Raw genomic sequence first — 19,324 nt, 5'->3', positions numbered from 1 at the left:
GTGTGTGTGTGTGTGTGTGTGTGTGTGTATGTATGTGTAGTGTGTGTGTGTGTGTGTGTGTGTGTGTGTGTGTGTGTGTGTGGAGGTAAGGGGAAGGAAGGAGGAGAAGGGGGGGTTTACTACACTCCCAAGGGTCATTACCAACCGCACCATGGGGGGAAAGGTAGCAGGCCACTGTAGACACTCTCCTGTGACCTCAAATGCACTTTTAACCCCAGTCTACGAAGAACGGCACTGCCTGCCCCCCCCCCAAACTTGACATCATGACACAATGAGAGTCCACAAACCTCACTGCTTAGCCTAAATACGACTGGTGTGAATTACTTGAGCAGACACCACCTTATTGCCTATTTTCAATCCATTTGAGACAGGTGTATTTGTCCAATTATGGCAAACAACAAAACACACCCTCCACATTCCCACAACCAAGGCCCGAGCCACTTCTTTCACTGGATAGAAATATGCTATAGTTCTTTCCTAATGAGCTGCTTAAGCAGTTAGACTGAGCTTCCTTTGTCATCCATAAAGTGTGCCACCGAGGCCTGAATCACCCACTAATGTCCCCCAATCCTCATGAAAATGCCTTGAATGCTAACAACACTAAAAAGGTAAACTCTATTTCTCATTCAGACAAAATCTCTCTGCAATGGCCCAGCCATTAAACAACCGAACCTTTTTCCTCACCAGTTTCAGTCGATATTTTGCTGGTGGTGAGAATATTTCTGCACTGGCTGACTTGCGCATGTACCCGCTTTTCCATTAAGTAGCCCAACCGCTCAGGGCTCGGCTCAGCGGGGGAAAGAGAGAGCTGGAAAAGTACAGCTCAACGACAATCAGGGTTACCAGCTCTCAGAGCCATGTGTACAGAGGATCTGTGCTGACGTTACCAAAACAGCCACTCACTTCACTGTCATGTCTCGTTTAACAACCACTCAAAAGATGGTCATTGGACCAGGTGATGAGATAGCAAAGACACATGTGAACTGTGTCGACAAGTGGGAGTCCAATATGTACCTTACAGCAATCAGTAATTTATTTGAACTACCGATCACTCTTATATACAAATATTTAGAAAATTTTGGCTGATTAAGAAATACAATTTTTTCAGGTGGGTAATCAGATCCTTAAAGGAATATTCTAGTTAATCAACACTTAAGTCTTAATTTTTAATCAAGAATAACTTGTTTTCACCCTCTCAGAAAAATTTCTCCGTTTACATAATTGATAATTGAACATTTTGGGGTTTTGTGATTTGCTGAGAGAAAATAAAACTCATGGTAACGTTATCTTAGGTGGGTATTTTTTATATTCCATAGACTTAATTGTTCACTATTCAATCAAGACCACAACATAGTAATTGTAGTATACCAGATGTATCCTTAAAGGCCTGGTCACACCTGCTTCTTACATGCTGTGCTGACCTGTTGCGTGAGTTCACAATAATAAATGCGTAACAAATGGGTTGGAGACCAGCTTAAACCATGCTCACTATTAAGTAAAAACAGGCCTAACATGTCATTTCAATGGTTTTTAAAGGATGTGGTGCAAACTAAATCATGAATCCAGGGGATCCATACTTGTAAACGAGCTCAGGTTGCCGTGTTTCCACTCTGAAGACTGGGAGATGGCTGTGGCCTGCCTGCTGCTCACTCGGGCCTCCATTGATCTGTTTACCAGCATTTTCCTCATATTGCTTAAGTTGTTAAGTTCTGACACGCCATTACAAGTCCTCCCAGAGAGCTTTGGCCGAGTTCTTTGTGTTTTAGTGTGTGTACTGCAACCATAGTAAATAACCTCTATACCCTCTCACAGGTGTGGGGCCGCCATAGAGGGCTATGTTCTTGTGCCTCTTTGTTATAGATTGAGTGACTTTTTGGAAGGGCACCTGGAGCCCTGCTGATTTTGAGTTAAGACCTTTAACATTTGTATTTGAGTTTAATCATAGCTAACATGATTATAAGTCAGAGTGTATGAAATTTAGAAGTACAAGGCTGAGAAAACCATGTCAATAGAAGGAATGGTGCTAATTCCATACCGTTTTTGCTCTGCTATTTATAAGGGGGACAATGTTTTTTAAATTTTTTAAATATGCACGCGAATGTTAGACACTTAAAGGGGACATATTATGAAAATTCCACTTTTGTAGTGCTTCTACACGTTAATTTGGGTATCTGGCATGTCTACCGTCCCCAAAACGGGCGGGGCACTAAAAACAGGTCAATCTGAGAAGGGCTGTTTTAGACAGGGTAAAAAGGGTGCTGTTTTAAATGATCCTTGTGGTATTTTGACCAAAATATTCTACAGACATTTCATTAAGACCCCAAGGAACCATATCGACCTGTGGTAAAATGGGCATAATATGTCCCCTTTAATATAAAGACTCTTGTTATCTTCCCACATGACCTTATTAATTCATCGGCTTGGAAGTCAGAATCTGTATGGTTGTTCAGTCCTCAAGGTTTAGGCGAGAAAGTCATGTATCACAGGAAACTGGCAGTGGCTGAAGGTGGTAAGGACAAGACAGACAATGAGGGGAGACGATACAGCATTCACTTTCTGAAACTGAGTCGAGAATTTGTCGGAGTCCTTGCACTTCCAAACACAAATGACTTCGATCTAGGTCTGATAAGATGACCTGGCAGCTGCTATCCCTAACCCAAATTACATTCTTATAGCTACTCATTTTACACATGCTATACTACAAATAATACATAATTCCATAAGCATCAATATGAATCTAATATATATGATCTCACAGTTCATGGAATACGGTGTATAATGCCTATAAATGAGACCCGACATGGTGCTTTTCGTAATTAACCTTTTTTACTTATTAAAAGTAGATGAAAACAGGCAATCTTTAATGTTCATGACTCATTTTGGAGAAAGTCCAGTCTGTCAAATAAATGGCATGAAGGACTTTGTCTGATTTTATGTTTTTCAGTTGCTGGTGCTTGAGCTGCCTTGAAATGACAAATCACAGTAATTCTCAGAGCGAGTGATCGGTTTATCACGCAATAACAAAACAAGTTGACAACTAGAATGGTACTCAAAACACAAATCGCCACCAAGGCACCTTAAATTCAATCAAGCTGCACCAAATTCCACACTCATAGACAGCAGTCCCCTAAATGTTTTTTCATCAAGGTCCAGGAATTATTCCCTGAGAAATTGTTGAAAATCTATCTCATAATGTTTAAGAAAGTGAAACAATGATTTCTGGCTCCACCCCGTGAATCGAATCTGCCCCAGACGGGTTCTTCCCTCACCCATATCGCATCCATCCACCAAATTCTGTGGTAATCTGTCAAGTAGCTTTAATGTAGTCTTTCTTACAATCACTCAGGGGCTTCAATGTTACAGCCTTTCTTTGTCTGATATCACCAGTAGCTTATGGTGGTTAATAACATAAAACTGTAATTGTATTATTGAAGTCATTGAATTAGATTGCTATGTACAATATGTTTTAACATTTTCTCATGAATCTGCATTAGTCAGTTAAGGCCTCAGTATCCACTGTTCCGCGAAACCTACATCAAGTGGATTTTCATTAACAAAACAAATGACAAAACGGAAGAAAAAAATCCAATTAATACATTTTACACAAACAAAAGCATTTGCACCTATTTCTCTCCTTCGAAACAGGTCAGGCAAGCTACTAACAAACTGGTGTACATTTTTTTTATACATGTTCCAAAAATAGAAACAAAAATACTTTTCTACAATAGCATCCAACCCTAAATCAGACTCTGAATATTTCCACAAAATTATTACTTAAAATTCCCGATTTAAGAAAAATATCGGAAGATCTGTGTAGGGAGATTCCCTTGAAGGCAGGTGAAAAAGCTTTGCAGCAACCCACACACTTGTCTCTATAACTGTGAGTGGTGAAAGAGTGAATTTTGTTCCATAATGTCAATAGAACGTTTTCATAGCTATGTGATGTAGTATTATATTAAGACCAGTATTTGTGCTAGTCTCTCTCTTCTTATTTTTTCCATGCAGGAAATATTAAGCAGATTATAAATCAAGTGGAGTATGGACACACAATTCAGTGTCCATCAATGTGTGATTCAGCTTTCAACAGATTAGATGTTTGAAGGAGAACTAAACAGCATTGAACTCGATTTAAAAAACAACTCTCATCAGAGTCAGTTGCAGGTGAATACAATCCTTTTGCTAAAATCATATAATTATGTAAAAAACAGCTTTTTCCTTAAGAGTCTCTGCACACTTAACACAGTTTGAGAAAGGTTGATGACAACTTTCCACATATAAGGACAAACTCTCACGCCAACTCAACTCACAGCACTGTCTCTTTTTTCCAGATCAGTCATCAAATCCAGTTCTGAGGGGAAACTCCTCCCCCTCCTTTTTCCCCCTCTTCCACAATAAAATAAATAAATAATCACAATTAGCACATGGCTAATATGCATAGAGGAAAGCCAGAGCACTCTTGGCAGACGAGGTTGCACCGAGTATATTGTGTCATGACTGGGCTGCTGGTGGATATTGCAACTATTCAAAGTTGCCTGTGTGTGTGTGTATGTGTGTGTGTGAGAGAAAGAGAGAGAGACATGGGGATGGGAATAGGGATTTGTAAGGGGTTGGGTGAGGGGGGTGGGAGGGGTCTGGAGCAGTGCCTGAGAGTGGAGCGTGAGTCCACGGTGCCGAGCAGAGCAGATGGACCGGGGGGGGGACAGACGACAAACAACTGCTGCTAATTAAATCCACCACAGGGCCACATGGCCTCGGCTCAGAACACACACCATTGTTCTGGGTTAAAGCCCTTCGACACGCAAAGCAACAGCAACCAACACACGCCGGCTATGGCCGCCCTCATATGGATGGTGGAGTCACACGCATCACGTGATGTGAAAAAAGAGAAGTTACAGGATATCGAGCCCGTCTCTATTCCAGCACTGTTTCCAAGAGCTAGTCGAGAGAATCTGTGCACTCTGCTGGAGCAACAGCTTACCTCACATTAATACTGTTGTCCAAGTTCACAGTGGGAAAGGGTCAGTCTGACCTGTCTTTCACTGTTAGAGCTTCAAATGTATCCATTGCAGGAGTGAAGGGTTAAGTACTCTGCTCCAGGACAAGGGACATCGTTCCTCATCCACTTTCTCATCTGACATTTCCCTACTGTGCGAGGAGTTGTGCTGGAAAACGTCTACAGACTTAGAAGAGTAGACAACTTTAAATCGAATGCAAGGTTAGATAGTCCTCAAAAAAGATGGAATTAAGGCTGAGTATTAGACGTCACAGCTTCTTTGTGGGGATAAAATACAGATAGTACTGTTTTAGCTGGGGAAAGCTTGACAAAAAAAGACGACTACATTTTTAGCGTGGAACTTGAAATAAATAAGTAAAAGATTCAAATGTGTGTATGTGTTGTAAAGTTCTTGTACAACAGTTTGTAAGTTTGTCTCTTTTCTTGGGCAAAAACATTCCATCAGACATTTGGATGTCTTTCACAGAAAAATATTAAAAAGGGCAATGTTTCGGTCATGGGACTCAGGTATCACAGCTGCACTAGACTTTTACTTTTTATAAACATCCACTAGCTCTTAAAAGAACTGTGTAAAAAAAAAATCCTCTGAATGTGCATTGACCTATTATCTTAATCTCACTTAATCTCACCCTTAACAAAGAGATAACACCATTAGTTGCTAAAATGAGCTTTAAGGGAAAGCTAAATACATCCGACTGGTTTGAGCAAACAGCTGGGGAAGGATCCATACCTGAGAGCTAGAGTCAACAAGAAGCTCGGGGGGAGGCCATGTTCTCAATTAAACAATTAGACTGCCTTCTCCTTGCAACCTGAGAAGATCCAACTTGGACTTGACCGCTGCATGACTCTGGATAACAGGGAGGAGGAGCTGGGCTGGGTGGAGGAGCGGCAGCCAGCGTCTGCTGGTGCCATCATCCACACCGAAAAGAGGCAGCAGCACTCTACTCACCCAGATGTTTGCCCAGCTGTTCCAAGGAATTCAAAAGATGTTGAGGGAGGAGAGGAAGAAGGGGGCTTGCACACTCGTATGACAAAATCTATTTTCGCATCACTGGGAGATGAGGAGACAGGCCTTTTACGTGGATTAAGAAGAAGAAGAACAACAACAACAACAACACGATGGGAGTCAAAATAACTTCTTTGTACCTGCATGAATAAGGGCTGATTTGAAAGGAGTCAGGAAAGACTGCTGCTCTAAGGGTCCCTTCCATTTGGGGGCATCTTATTCCCACAGACAAGAAGCTTAAAGCAGACGTCACGTACCTTCATAGGTTTTCTGTGGTTTTTACTGGCTCCAGGTCTGATTGGCAGTGATGGAAACATGCCATTCATGACACTCAGGTGAACGCACTGATTACTTCTACTTTATGCCGGCAGCATAGACAAAACACTTTCTATCCAACGTTATGATGCACATTGAATTTCCAGGCTTTAGGCCATAAATATCCATACTCTTTTGTGTTGTTATTGTTTTTTACATCTTGGGAACAACATGCAACAGTAATTTTTTTCTTCGCATTGTGCAAGATGCAACACTGGCATACAGAAAGATGAGAGAGCTTCTCCGTTTCCAGCATGTTTTTGACGTGGAACATGACTTGCCGGGGAATACACAAAGGAAAACTCTTCATCTGACAATGGGAAATGAGTCAATCGCCTTTTAAGTTGATTTTCTCATATTTAAAAAAGTCTGCGTATACCCGTAAAATTTCCGTGTGAGATGATGGGGCCTCCGCTAAAAAGTTGCAGTTTAGATGTATGTTTGTCCAGACTCTGAAGAAATTTAATAAAAACTTGACATTTGACAATCAAAACTAAATCAGTCAACCTTAAGTCCCAGTGATAGTTTGATCCAAATTTGAGGAAATGCCCTTGAGGTCGAACTGCAACATTGCATTACAGAGAACAGGCCAAACAGACAGACCACATGAAAGCTAGAATGAGGACATTAAAAAAGGCTAAAATATAAACGGGAGGTGTGAAAGACAAGAGAGGATTTGACGAAAAGATGTCATGAGTTGAATTATAGGAAGAATGGGAGTGAATGTTTTTGGAGCTCGGCCCACACCAGAGGCCAAAAGTCAGAATATATCAACCTCCTCTGCTAAAGCACAGGACTGCTCCTTCAATACAAAACCTTTACTCCTGACATCTTGAGGCTGGAGTTATAAGAGAGTGAACATTTTCCTTAGCTGCTCACTGTCAACCTGTCAAGGACCAAGTTATATTTTCAGGTGACAGTGGCTGTTTCCCGGTAGTAGACAAGACGAGGGATGTTCGGACTGGGAGCTGAGGAAAGGGAAAAATCTGGCCTGGCAGATAGAGTGCGTATACATTTATAAAGTTAAAAGTGACATAATAGTAAATATTAGGGATGGGCATTCGATAAAATTTTCTTAATCGATCGATCGATTTCCGATTAATCATTAATATTTTTATATTAAAATTCACTATTTAAAGGCTATATTAAAATGCAGTGAAAATAGAAAAAACACAGCGCGTTACTCATTGAGATCTTTATTACAAGATGAACAACTCTTGTGGCAGTTAAACGGGATCCGTTTACTGGTTACACTTGAAAATATGAGCTGCTGTACTCTTAAGCCCCGATGAGAGAGCAGCTAGCCGACGGAGAGAGCAGCAACTAGCCGCTGAGAGCTAGCTGGATTTGGCGGTTCTTGACCTCTCAGTCCGCTTGTTGTCATGTCCTCACTCCCGGAACCCCTCACCCAGACCCGGGTCTGTCAGGGTTCCCTTCCCCATGGACTGAGGGTCCGTGTGCGGACATGAAGCCGAGCAGCGGAGGCTAGCTCTGGGCATCTTCCTCCAGCTGCTGACATCCTCACGGTGCTGCGTTCCAGGTAACTTGGATATTCCGAACTCCTGCCACATAACGAAATCCAGTTTTTCATCGATGAATAAAATAATGTCATCGACGAAATTCTTAATGATCAATAATCGATCGTTAATTAATTATGACCATCCCTAGTAAATATATATGTGATATATACAGCACCTGCAGATAGGGCTGCACAATTAACTGTATAAAATTTAAACCTTCATTCAATCACTTTTCTAAGCAACAACGATTCTGCTGCATCTTGATAAGGGTCTTCAGCTGACTCCAGATTTGGATCGAATTCTAAGCAAGAAAATCTGAATTTTCTTTTTTCCAATATATAAAAGTTTCCCTTCCATCTTGCTGGTGAAGAAGCTGGTGAAGGTGGAAAAACTTCAATACAAATATGAAAACGGTTTTGTGGTACAAAGAGAATCCAGTTCACAACTTATTGTTTCACTCTGTGTTTGAGTAACATTAACATGCAAGACTTTTCTTTACAGAAGTATAAGGTTCTGTAAAAAAAAAAGTCTCTCAAATTAGGAATCATTTAGGCAAAATATAAAAAAAATATTAATGATTGAGTTCAGTCCTTCTACTTGACCTCCTCTGTTACACATGTCACATTTTAAAATGGAATCAAATATAATAAATAGCTGCACAGTGATGCTTAACAGACCAACCAAGGTTTATTGTTGCAGTAGAATAACATCCTATAATGCACACCACTGTGGCTTCTTTTAAGGCCACAATGTGGTTACACTGCCTCTCGGGTCATGAGCGCTTCACCAGCGCCGCTCAGGGATGAGAAGAACAGTTTGTGCTCTCCTGTTCCGCTCAGAGATAAGCCATTCGATTCGACTGCGGGCAGTAACTCTTTCGTCAGCACTGGAGGCAAAACAGCGATCAGTTGCGTCACGCTGCCGAGAAGGATGCTCATTCGGGCTGACCGTTGGCACCCTGGACGCCCCCATTACGAAATGTGTGTCACTCGCTACTATGCCAAAAATACACAAGTTACTGAATGAGGCTGAAGCCACTTAAGGACCTGGCTGGTTCACTGACTGCCTCATAGTTAAGAGTCACAACCATGACACTGATGTCGCACAGAGGGCTCACACAGACACACACGACCAGAGGTAAACACGCCTGGTCATAATCTGAAACGCAGACTGGTAATCTAAACAGAAAACAAGGTTTGTGTACTGCAGCACAGCTGTCCACTTTTAATTTAAAACGACATCATGGATAAAATAGCTTTCGGGTTTTAGTGACCTTTCTGACATGATTCTGGATCTGTTCAAAGGACTGAACTGTAAAGACGGATGGGATTTTTCATTTGGGCTTATTCAAACTCACAGACTCTGCCTACTTCCGCTTTAAGTTTTCGTTTGAAATGCATCAACTCTCCTACAGACACGCATACAACTTTTGGAGATGTTGCTCGCCTCGTTTTAGATTAAAAACGCCAGCAGCATCTTAGTCTGGATGGGCGCAAGGTGGGAGAGGAAACGATCACAATATTTACCCGTGTCAAGAAGCACACTCAGGAAGTGCTTACTTTCCTGTTTACCGGCACACGCATGCCTAGTGTACATGAGTGGTCATGAGAATTTTGCCACAGGTTGAAAGGAACATGTTGCTGCTCAAGCTAAAGCCATACAACCACACTTTCAAGCTCCCAACACCAGTTCAACCTGAGCATCAGCCAGGCATCAAATACTGTTCAAATGCGTCTTTGGAGCATAAATCATTGTCACCTGCCACACAGGCCACAAAACAATGACACTAAATGGCCTTTAAATAGCCTGCTGACCACCGACTGTTTTTTTTAGGACCATGAGCTGATCAAATCAAAACACAACAATAGCTCTGTATCAGTCTGCTAACTGCACGCCTGGCATACTGCTGTACAGGCATCTACACCTCTGTAAACATTGGCCCATTTCTATGAAAAATGCACATTCATTATTTGGGCCATATAAAAATAAGCCCTTTTCTTGCAACTGATTATTTCCATTATCGATTTATCTGTCCAATGTTTTGCCACTTCACAGACTGGTCTATAAAATTACTAAAAATGTTATAGACAATACCTCCTGCCTCCACCACCACATTAAATTTAAATTCAACCGCCGTTTTGATCATTGATTAACCTTCATTTTTTAAGCACAAAAACAAAAAATATATTGAGTTTCAGCTTCTCCTGTGTGAGAATTTGCTCCTCTTCTTTATTTTGTGTGACAGTAAACTGAATATCTTATAACGGCATTTAAAGACTTCACGTTGGGCTGCAGGATATTGTTGGAAACTGTTTTTAAACGATTTCTGACACAATAATTATGGATCAAATGGTCCGCCTATAAGCTGTGGAAATTATTTGCAGGTTAATAAATAATGGAAACAGACAAGATACAAAGAGCTTGTTATGTCTGACCAACAGCACCAAACATGAAGTTATTAAATTCAGTGTTTCCCACACAGACTTTAAATGAGTGGTTTGCCACTCTCGTCCCCTCACTCTTCCCTTCTCTTCGTTCTGCATTCATCAAAACAGTCAAACTTGAAATAATATTAAGCGGGTATGAGCCAATACACAATGATAACTTAATAGGGCTGGAGGAAACGGATATTAACGTAATGCTTATGCATTGTGTAAATAAAAGACAGGAGGTAAAAACCATAATTCATACCTCAGATGTGTAAAATGTTATGCTGTTTGTCATTATTGGCTCATACAGAAGAGTTTAAAGCCACTACTGTCAATCATCTGCAAAAATCAGTCTGTAAACTAGATGGATAAATAAAAGTGACATTTATCGTGATAAGTATTAGTAAATCATCTCAGATGAAAACCATAGCCATATCGCCCAGCTCTATCAATTGCCTACCTGTTCAGCACTGCTTCACAAGTCTTTGTTTATAAATAAACAGAGCATGAGTCTTACACTGGATTAGGAATTTGAGTATTGATCCATCACTGGTTTGCCGTTTGATTTCCATCCCCTGAACAGGCTCCTTTTCCAGATTCTGCTTTGCCCCGAGTGATCTCCACCGCTTTAGTTTTATTTGCCTCAAAAGAGGCTGAAGTAGTGCAAAACATATTAGGCAAATCAGAGAGCAATGGAGGGTATGACTGGTGGGCAGAATGCGCAATAACACACGTCATGATTGAGTTCCACAGAAGACATAAAGGAGAAAACCAACTGTTCCTCATGTTCCCTTTTTTCCGCTTTATATATTAACCATTGGCTTTTTTCTATTCTTTTTTTTTTTTGCAATGCAAGCAAAGGTGAGTGTTGTATGAGATCTAGGCGGAAGCATCATTCTCTACCTCCTAGTATCAACAACTGCAACCATTTAAAGGTTAACCACTTTATTCCATAAAGGCACACACCATATGTCATGTAAATTAAGTCTGTAGTCTCGCACAGGCTCAGAGACGGATATTACTATGCTAATCTGGAACATTTTAGAAGGTAAATGTCAAAAGAAATGAATTACCTTTACATTTCCAGCCTGCGCTGGTGCAATAGTCCAAGTTTGACATTTGTCCATTGAGAAACTTGTTTTTCCCAGTATGTTTTCAATGTGCAACTCTATGCATAGAGGAGGGTTAAAGGTTATTCAGACATAATTTCACCATCAGGGATGTTTGGGTCATTCAATTAAAGATTTCAACAGTATCATTAAAAACTGGGAGGGAGACTTGCTATTGTTTGGGGAAGTCAATAAACCTGGATGCTTTCAGTCGCTTTTCTTTGTTGTGCTTTCTATTGACGATATCCAGGAATAATTGAGGGATTTTAAGGACGGTGCGACTGAGGAGTAAATTTGTTTCGAACACAATATCAAACTGTTGAAAAGGACTGAGTTGGAAAATCATCCGCTGTCTGTGGGATGAGAAAGGCCAATGTTACTAGAGGAAGATGGATGGCTGGTGACACGTGGAGTAAGAGCAGGTCAGAGAGACTCCTGAGGCAGCAGCAGACACACACACACATTCAACGATCACCAAGTAACTGCCACACTTTATACACAAATACACACAGCTGTCAGGGGCAGACGAAGATCATTCACAAAACATCCCCCCCCCCCCCTTCCCCTGAGTATCACTGACACAGTTTCTCCCTCATAGGCACACACCATGCAGCCTCACTCACACACACATACATACACACATACACACAGTTGCCGGGAGGCAGCATGCTGTCCATGTGGCCTGTGGAGAATCATTACTCAGCAGTGCAGAATAAAGAGCCCAGAGTGAACTTCCTTTTTCGAATGCTCGGTCTTCCACTTCTCCGCGGCACAGACCCTGACTAAACAGTAGCTGGAAGTTGCTCTCTGTGTCTGTATGTGTTACCTAAAATGTGTGTTGTGTTTACTAGATAAAAAACAATTTACAGAGTAGTAAGGGGTCAGCTGTCAAGGAACCGTTTATCCAAGTTAAAAAGCTCCGTCTAGTGCTGCAACTCTTTAATATCTTTGACTGAAACAAGATGTGATTCAATGAATTCAAATAGAAAACCAGTGAGTTGGGGCAGCAGCAAAGGCTCATTTTCATTATCTACTGACTCTTGATTGGAAAAGCAATTCATCTTTGATTTGATCAAATGAAAGAAAATAATAACGTAATATTTTTGCTCTACAACCAAATACTTGAGTAATCGACTTATGCTTACAGCTTTAGTCACTAAGCTCAATCAACTTCATGACTTTCATAGTGCTGCCATACAAGCCAGTAGCCCTCAAGTTTGGCCTGTATCATTGATTACAAGGCCAAAACACTTGATGATGCTAAGATCCTATTGTCTTTCAAAGTGGGGCTGTAATTATTACTTTCAACACTAATCAATCTGTTGTTGTCCTTACAAGTGATTCTTAACAAATACCAGAAAACAGAGCAAGTTCCCAGAATCCTGGCCGGCAATAGTCACGAATAAGTCACGAATAAATGACTTTTAACCTTAAATAGAAGTAGGGATGAGCCCCCTGTGCCACTAGCAGTTTACTATTATACTTTCCAGCATTTGCATCTGTTAAATATTAAATATATTCCATCTTCATTTCTTGTTAAGAAAAATGAAGTGACTAAATTAAGTGGTTGTAGTTTGGGGTCTCCCTGGAAGTCGCCACGCCGCTATGTTTGTGTCTATTAGCAGCAGTTAATTTAACACCTTTAGTTCTGTGTTTTTCATTATCGTTTACAAATGTGCGACTTTGACAAAGATATATTTGCAATGTGTCTCTGATTATGATTTAATTCAAACCCAATTTAAGAAGTCAGCCTTGCAGAGCTGGGGCAGGGGGGTGGAAGGGGTTGCTTCCCTGATGGTTCACTCCTGTGTGTTCAGTGGGAGGGAAACACCTGGCATCGTCCCATTTACAACATCCCCACTACACGCGACTTCAGAGCCCTTGTTTGTGTGTGAGGCGTGATGAAGCCCATAATATTAGCCCTCGCCCACACTCAATTAACACACTAATTCATCTTCAGCAGGTGGCCCAGGGCAGTTGAATGGCTCCATAAAAGTCATCCAATCAATCATTACGTGAGATATAGCTGCCAATTAAAAAGCCAATCATGCCAACATTAATGAATGGAGAGTTGACATTTGATAAACTAAAATACAGCTGACTAGCGAACAGCTCCTCGGCCTGTGAAAGTCTCTCTACCTGAACTTTGGTCTGCTGTCAGCCCCGACAGTCGAACATCAAACATGCCGGTTCTCTGACTGAACATTATGTCCACACGGCGGCGGCCTTAAGTGACATGTCCGTGCTGCGATTTGACCACACTACGTGTCCCCAAAAAATGGACACTATTCTCACACAGCCCTGAGTGAGTCCTCCTGTCCTCCAGACACCTCGTCTGGGATTATATGAATAACGTTGATGTGTTCTCTCTGCACCTGCAGCGCTGACACCAAGGCACACTCCTGTTATAGCTACAGTTTTAAGTGATTCTGAATCTTCCCATTTCACTGACACTAATGAGCTTTTCAAACAGCACTTTTACCATCGTCAAAAATACAGTTTTTGCTACCTTTATGTATGCTTAACAACCAAACTGTTCAATTACCTTCCCAGACACTCTCGCTCCACTCACACAATGAGCCTCAGTGGCTTCTTTAGCTAAGAACTACCCTGAAAGCACATTAACTCGTATGGAGAAAAAAAAAACCTGCATTGATGGAAATCTAGTAATGAAAAGGCAAGACGGCAGCATCCACATAATCTGTCATTTACAAAAATAATTAAACACACATCTTCAAGAAACACAGGTCAGCTCTTTGCATAATTATCCAAGACAATCAGATGTTTAGGTGAAGATGATGCACTTATTCCACGTTGAATACAAGCTGCGTTTTGGTCTTTGTTTTGAACACAACACAATGGACATAACCAAGTCAGTGGGATGAGTGTTACTGCAATTGATCAACATATTCACCTCCAATCCAAATGCAACCTATACCAAACTAAATACTCAGAATAAGTGACGATCCAAAGAGAAATATGATAAAAAAATATATAATTTATGTGTCATCTAATATGTGCAATATCATATCTCATTTGGTCATCTCAGTCACAAACCTAGGTCAAATGGGACTATATGACTTCCAATATTTAGTGACGTAAACAGGAATACTCCCCCGCAACAAAGTTAAACAAATCATGTCACAGCAAAAATAAAATTAGTTTTTGTCCTAACTGCTAAACTGTCAAACCAGAGCTCCAACTGAGAAAAAACACCCAATCCACACTGAGATTCTGTCAGTTCACCTCGTTTTGCCACAATGTACAGCTGGCCTCGGGCATGTAAAATTCTCTTCACATGGGACAAATTTAAACGAGACATAACGCATATTGTTTTTTAAATCCATACTTTCCTCGCAACAGCAGTGAGGTGCATCCCAGAGAATGATGGACTCAAGAGCATGACACCTCTCATCCTTTTTATTTTCATGAACCATATCAGATCAGGCCTAAGAGCTACATATGCAAGAAGATGCTTTAAGTGTCCACAATTTAACCTGTTGTCATACAGCGACTGCCACAATGTGTGAAGCCGGCTTTTTGAAGTATAAAGCAACAGGTGGTGGTCGCAGTTCTCAAGACGATCAGTTTGCCCTTAATAGCCCTTTTTCAGACATGACCTCTGGGTAGAATCCAGAGTTAACTACGGAGTTTACCCAGAGTCTGCATTTCACACATAAACAACACAGCGTGAAGTTCTCAGGACCGAAACAACAGCAACAAATCCTCTGCATTATTCAGGCGAGAGGTGGAGTAGCAAGGTGTTGCAGAAAGAGGCAGGAAGTGATGTATTTTGTACACAATCGTCAGCTCTTATGACGACAAACTCTCTTGAGGTCATCTTCTGTGTCATCTACATGTGTGTCACCAGAATATGTGTTTCCTTTTTGTTTTTCCATTTTGCATGTGAAACATCATCAACAACTGGCTGCATCGGTAACGTTATTGCTAACGTACTTGCTTAGGTGCTAAGCATCTTACTGGAGGATTCCAGTAGAGGGCACAACACAGAACTCAAACTTAAGATTGTAGAGCGCTCAGCTACATAATTTTTGAATCAGACAATCTTAATGCCACTTCCAGATTTGCTTGTGGGTTCACTTCTCTTGTTCTGCCAATGCAGCTCCACCATTCATGTCACTGATGACATGCCCCTGATGCCGATTATGATTTGCACTGTGATGGGCTCATGTGTTGTTCTGCAACTACACAACCAAAACGCTGGTTGGCTGTGGCGTTTCGGTGACACTGTGTATGTACTTCAAATTGTGGCCAGAGAAACTGAGAAAATCAAATGAAAAGTGTTAAACCACAGTTAAACATACTCAACAAGGGGAGCTTTGCATGCTTGTCTGGCCACTATGGAATATGGACATGACACAAAGCGGACCAATCACAGTTGTTGCCACCGGTCTCTCCGTGACGTGTAGTTAAAATTGTAGGGAGGTGCTCGTGAGTTACAGCATGTTAAAGGTTAATTCACAACCACAGGATAAACTAGCCTTAATTGCGAGTACTCGTTGCAACTAGGAGATTCTTCACATATTCATAATATTTAAAAATCTATAAATATAATTAGTCATTTAAGGTAGGGCAACATAATTAACCTTTGAGCTAATGACACACATCTGTGGAGTCAAATCACAACAAATGCATCATCACCAAGGAGAGAGAAGTAGGTTAGCCCGGTTGACATGGTTACACACTCTGCATGTGGAAGTAAATGAGACTTAGGTAAACCTGCTGAAAACAACGCTGTGACACTTGGCTGACACAAACACAACTGCACCCAGTCCAACTCTCTCACGTGGCCACGAGACGTTCGGGCGCACAAGTCTCCTCAACTCCTGATCTGGAAACAGTGGAAAACATGGCTGTACAACGGGGCTACATGACCACACCTACCCTATCTGCTGTACCAGAGTCAGCCGACTAGAATGAGCAGTGCACACAGTGTACCTTAACAGAGCAGGGGGGGAACTTCAGGTGCATGCCTGAGGTCAACATCTAAAAATGACATGAGAGATGTGACTCAGCACCAGTGAGTGGAAGGTTTAATCATACAAATAATAACAATGGTGGGTCTACATGGAAACATGCAAATTACTGCAGTGAGATGAACTGGATCAAATGTGTTCATAAAATTCTTACACTGATATAACCAATGAATAAATATTATTCCTAATTTAATAATCGGGTTCCTGCTGTTGATGGTGGGGGAATAGTCAGACATCCATGCGAAGAAAAAAAAAAGAAAAAATACATCAATGCAACAGAAAACGCACACAAATGTGATTAAAATGAATAAAAATACAGAAACACAATGAAACTATGTTGTCTTGACACGGTGGAGGAGCACAGAAGTGGGCAGGGGGGGCTGTTTTTCTGCAGCCTTCCATTAGATGCAATTATAAATGGCCGAGAGCGGAGGGATCGGGGAGCCAATCAGATCTCGGCTCGCATGTCAACCTAAGACCAACTGTCTCTTGGCTCTGACAGCAGGATTTTACCTCCATAATTCAAATCCCAAAGCAAAGGCAATCTGCACTTTGCCAGCTGCAACCTGCGGTGCCGTGTTTACGGCGCGGCACACGCAGCGGGGAAAAGACGCAGGGGACGGGGAAGGGAAAGTGAAAAGGCGGTCGGAGGCGAACAGAGCCCCTCAAAATGAATGAACCCCTCAGTCGGGATGAATCAACCGCGGCCACGATCACACTTTGATCCCAAGTAAACACTTTGTTGCCACGCACCGGACTGTGAGACACGTCTCCGCGTCACCGTGCGGCCGCTTTCTAACCCGCACGGGGGCTCCCCCCCCCCAATGATTATGCAAATGATATTTAACGAGCATCGCTTGTCATTTGCATCTTGTTTATCGTCTTGACAGCCACTGGTGCAACTTTTCGTCGCGCTGCTGGGAGAACATCTCCTCCAAAACAGACGCCGTTTCGCGGCGGTTTCACGCAGAAATGAGAGCTGAAAGCAACAGCGAGGAAATATCACCTTTATCTCCCTCTGCACGCACGCACACACACACACACACACTTCCCCCTGACTAACTCTTGCTCTACTTAGTCAAACTCCTGCCCTGCACTAGACAGGGGACACACACCGACACCCGCGACTCAGAAAGTTGTTTCTAGCAGTATGTGAGGCTTCTTTCTCTGTCTAAACACTGTTGCAGGGGGTGGTGTTGGGAGAAAGAAGAGAGGCAGCCATTTTATAGCTCTTGCTACATAGACAATGGCTGGTCCGATGCAATGTGCAACTCTGCAGAGCGTTTTCTGAGTCGCTGAGCGAGTCCAACTCAGTCAAAGTGTGTCGGTGCAGTTTACCTGGTTCCTGCTGGGAGGTTGTCCAGTGTTTCCCGGGCTCATGGGAGGCTGGTGGTGGGTCCTTGGTTGCCAACCCGGATGGACACCACCATACTGACTGCTGCCCAGTTCTCCTGGTCCCTTGTTGGCCCCTTCCTGATTGTTATAGTCTCCTTGGGGGTAGTTTGGGTAGCTCCTGGTGGAGCTCGGGGATGTCAAAAGCTGATTTAAAGTTGGCGTAGACGTAGGTTGTTGGTTTCCCATGTTATACCTCTGATTATTGTACGAGGCAGCCATAGCTGTGGTTCCTCCTGCTGGCTGTTGCTTGCCTGGCTGCCCCCCAGCCGCCGGAGGCTGGTTGTTACGCGGGGAATTCATGGCCCCGTATCCTTGGCCCTGAAAAGAAGTCCTGTTCTGGAACGGGCTGTAGTTGTTATAATGGTTGGGGTATCCGTGTTCGTGAGAATTAGGGGGGTAAGGGTCCATCATGCTCGGCCCCGATGCAGCTGCCATGCCAGGGCTTTGTTGTCCGCCATGTTGATGAAAAGGGGCCCGGCTGTAGTGCTGGTTGTAACCGTAAGGAGGTGGAGGAAAGGGGCCCTGGTGGTGATGTCCCATCCCGGGATGGTTATTCCCTTCGGGCCCGCCGGTATCATTCTGATTACTGCTATTATTATTTACCCTGGGCAAATTCCCGTTGCCGTTCTTCATGTCAGAATCCCCTCCTCCCCCAACATTTCCAGCATCGGTCCCGTCCTGCAGCTCCTTCTGACCGGGAGATCCGCCGTCAGATCCCGGCTCCTTATTTTCATGCTGCTTCTCTCCCGGTACCGACTCCTCCTGCGGGTCCCGATCCGGCTTTTTGAGTTCGGATGGCGGGCTGGTGTTGAGAGTGGCGACGCTGGCGACCTGAGCGGCCATGATATCCCTCTCTCTCTCTCCTCCACTCTTTCTCTGCCTCTCTCTCTCAGCACGGCGACTCACTCACAATCAAACTCCGAACAACCATTGAATATAAATACAATTATATTTATAACAACGTACCCGTTGTCCCGGTTCATTCCCCCCTTTGCCCTCCGCCCGGACCGGTATCCGGTAATCCACTGCGACTCCGGTTAAAGTTAAAATAGAGATGGGGGGGAAGTTTGTGAAAGAAAAAATATATAAATACAGAGCCAGGGAAATGAAATTCACCGACACAAGTGAGTGTGTGTGTATGTGTGTGTGTGTGTGTGTTGGAGGGAGGGGGGGGCTTCTGTTACAGAACGAGAGCGCGAGCTAGAAATCAACCAAACCAGCACGAGGCTCCGCGAGACACAGCCATCTTACCGACCTGTCGCGAGAGGACGAAAACCCGGCACGGGTCTGGAAACAAAACTGGATCCGGAGTGGACGGTCCTAATAACAACAGTGTCCTCAAAGCAGAGCCATTATAATGGGCTGATGCGCTTTAAATCGAACCTGCACATTAAAACGTCGTGGGTTTCGAAAAGGCCCGTTAGTTAGCGTTCAAGTCCCGGTCCTCATCTGACTGATTATAAAGCTAATGAGGACACACAGCACAGAACTGTCTGACTTTATTCAAGATATATATACATATAAATGTACACGGTTTTA

General features: G+C 42.7%; 1 protein-coding gene across 1 annotated transcript in view; it reads right to left on the bottom strand.

Moving 5' to 3' along the window:
• The window catches only part of arid1ab (AT rich interactive domain 1Ab (SWI-like)), a 52,940-nt gene extending 33,897 nt beyond the window's left edge, over positions 1–19,043 (bottom strand). Inside the window, exon 1 of the mRNA XM_053446040.1 lies at positions 17,729–19,043. Within this exon, the coding sequence (XP_053302015.1) occupies positions 17,729–18,628 (900 nt within the window). The 5' untranslated portion in view covers positions 18,629–19,043. The remainder of the gene's footprint in view (positions 1–17,728) is intronic.
• Between the last annotated feature and the right edge of the window lie 281 nt (positions 19,044–19,324).

The sequence above is a fragment of the Pleuronectes platessa genome, chromosome 18 (assembly GCF_947347685.1).
Source record: "Pleuronectes platessa chromosome 18, fPlePla1.1, whole genome shotgun sequence".
NCBI lineage: Eukaryota > Metazoa > Chordata > Actinopteri > Pleuronectiformes > Pleuronectidae > Pleuronectes > Pleuronectes platessa.
Note: the sequence above shows the minus strand (reverse complement) of the source record. Positions and strands in the feature narration are given on the sequence as shown.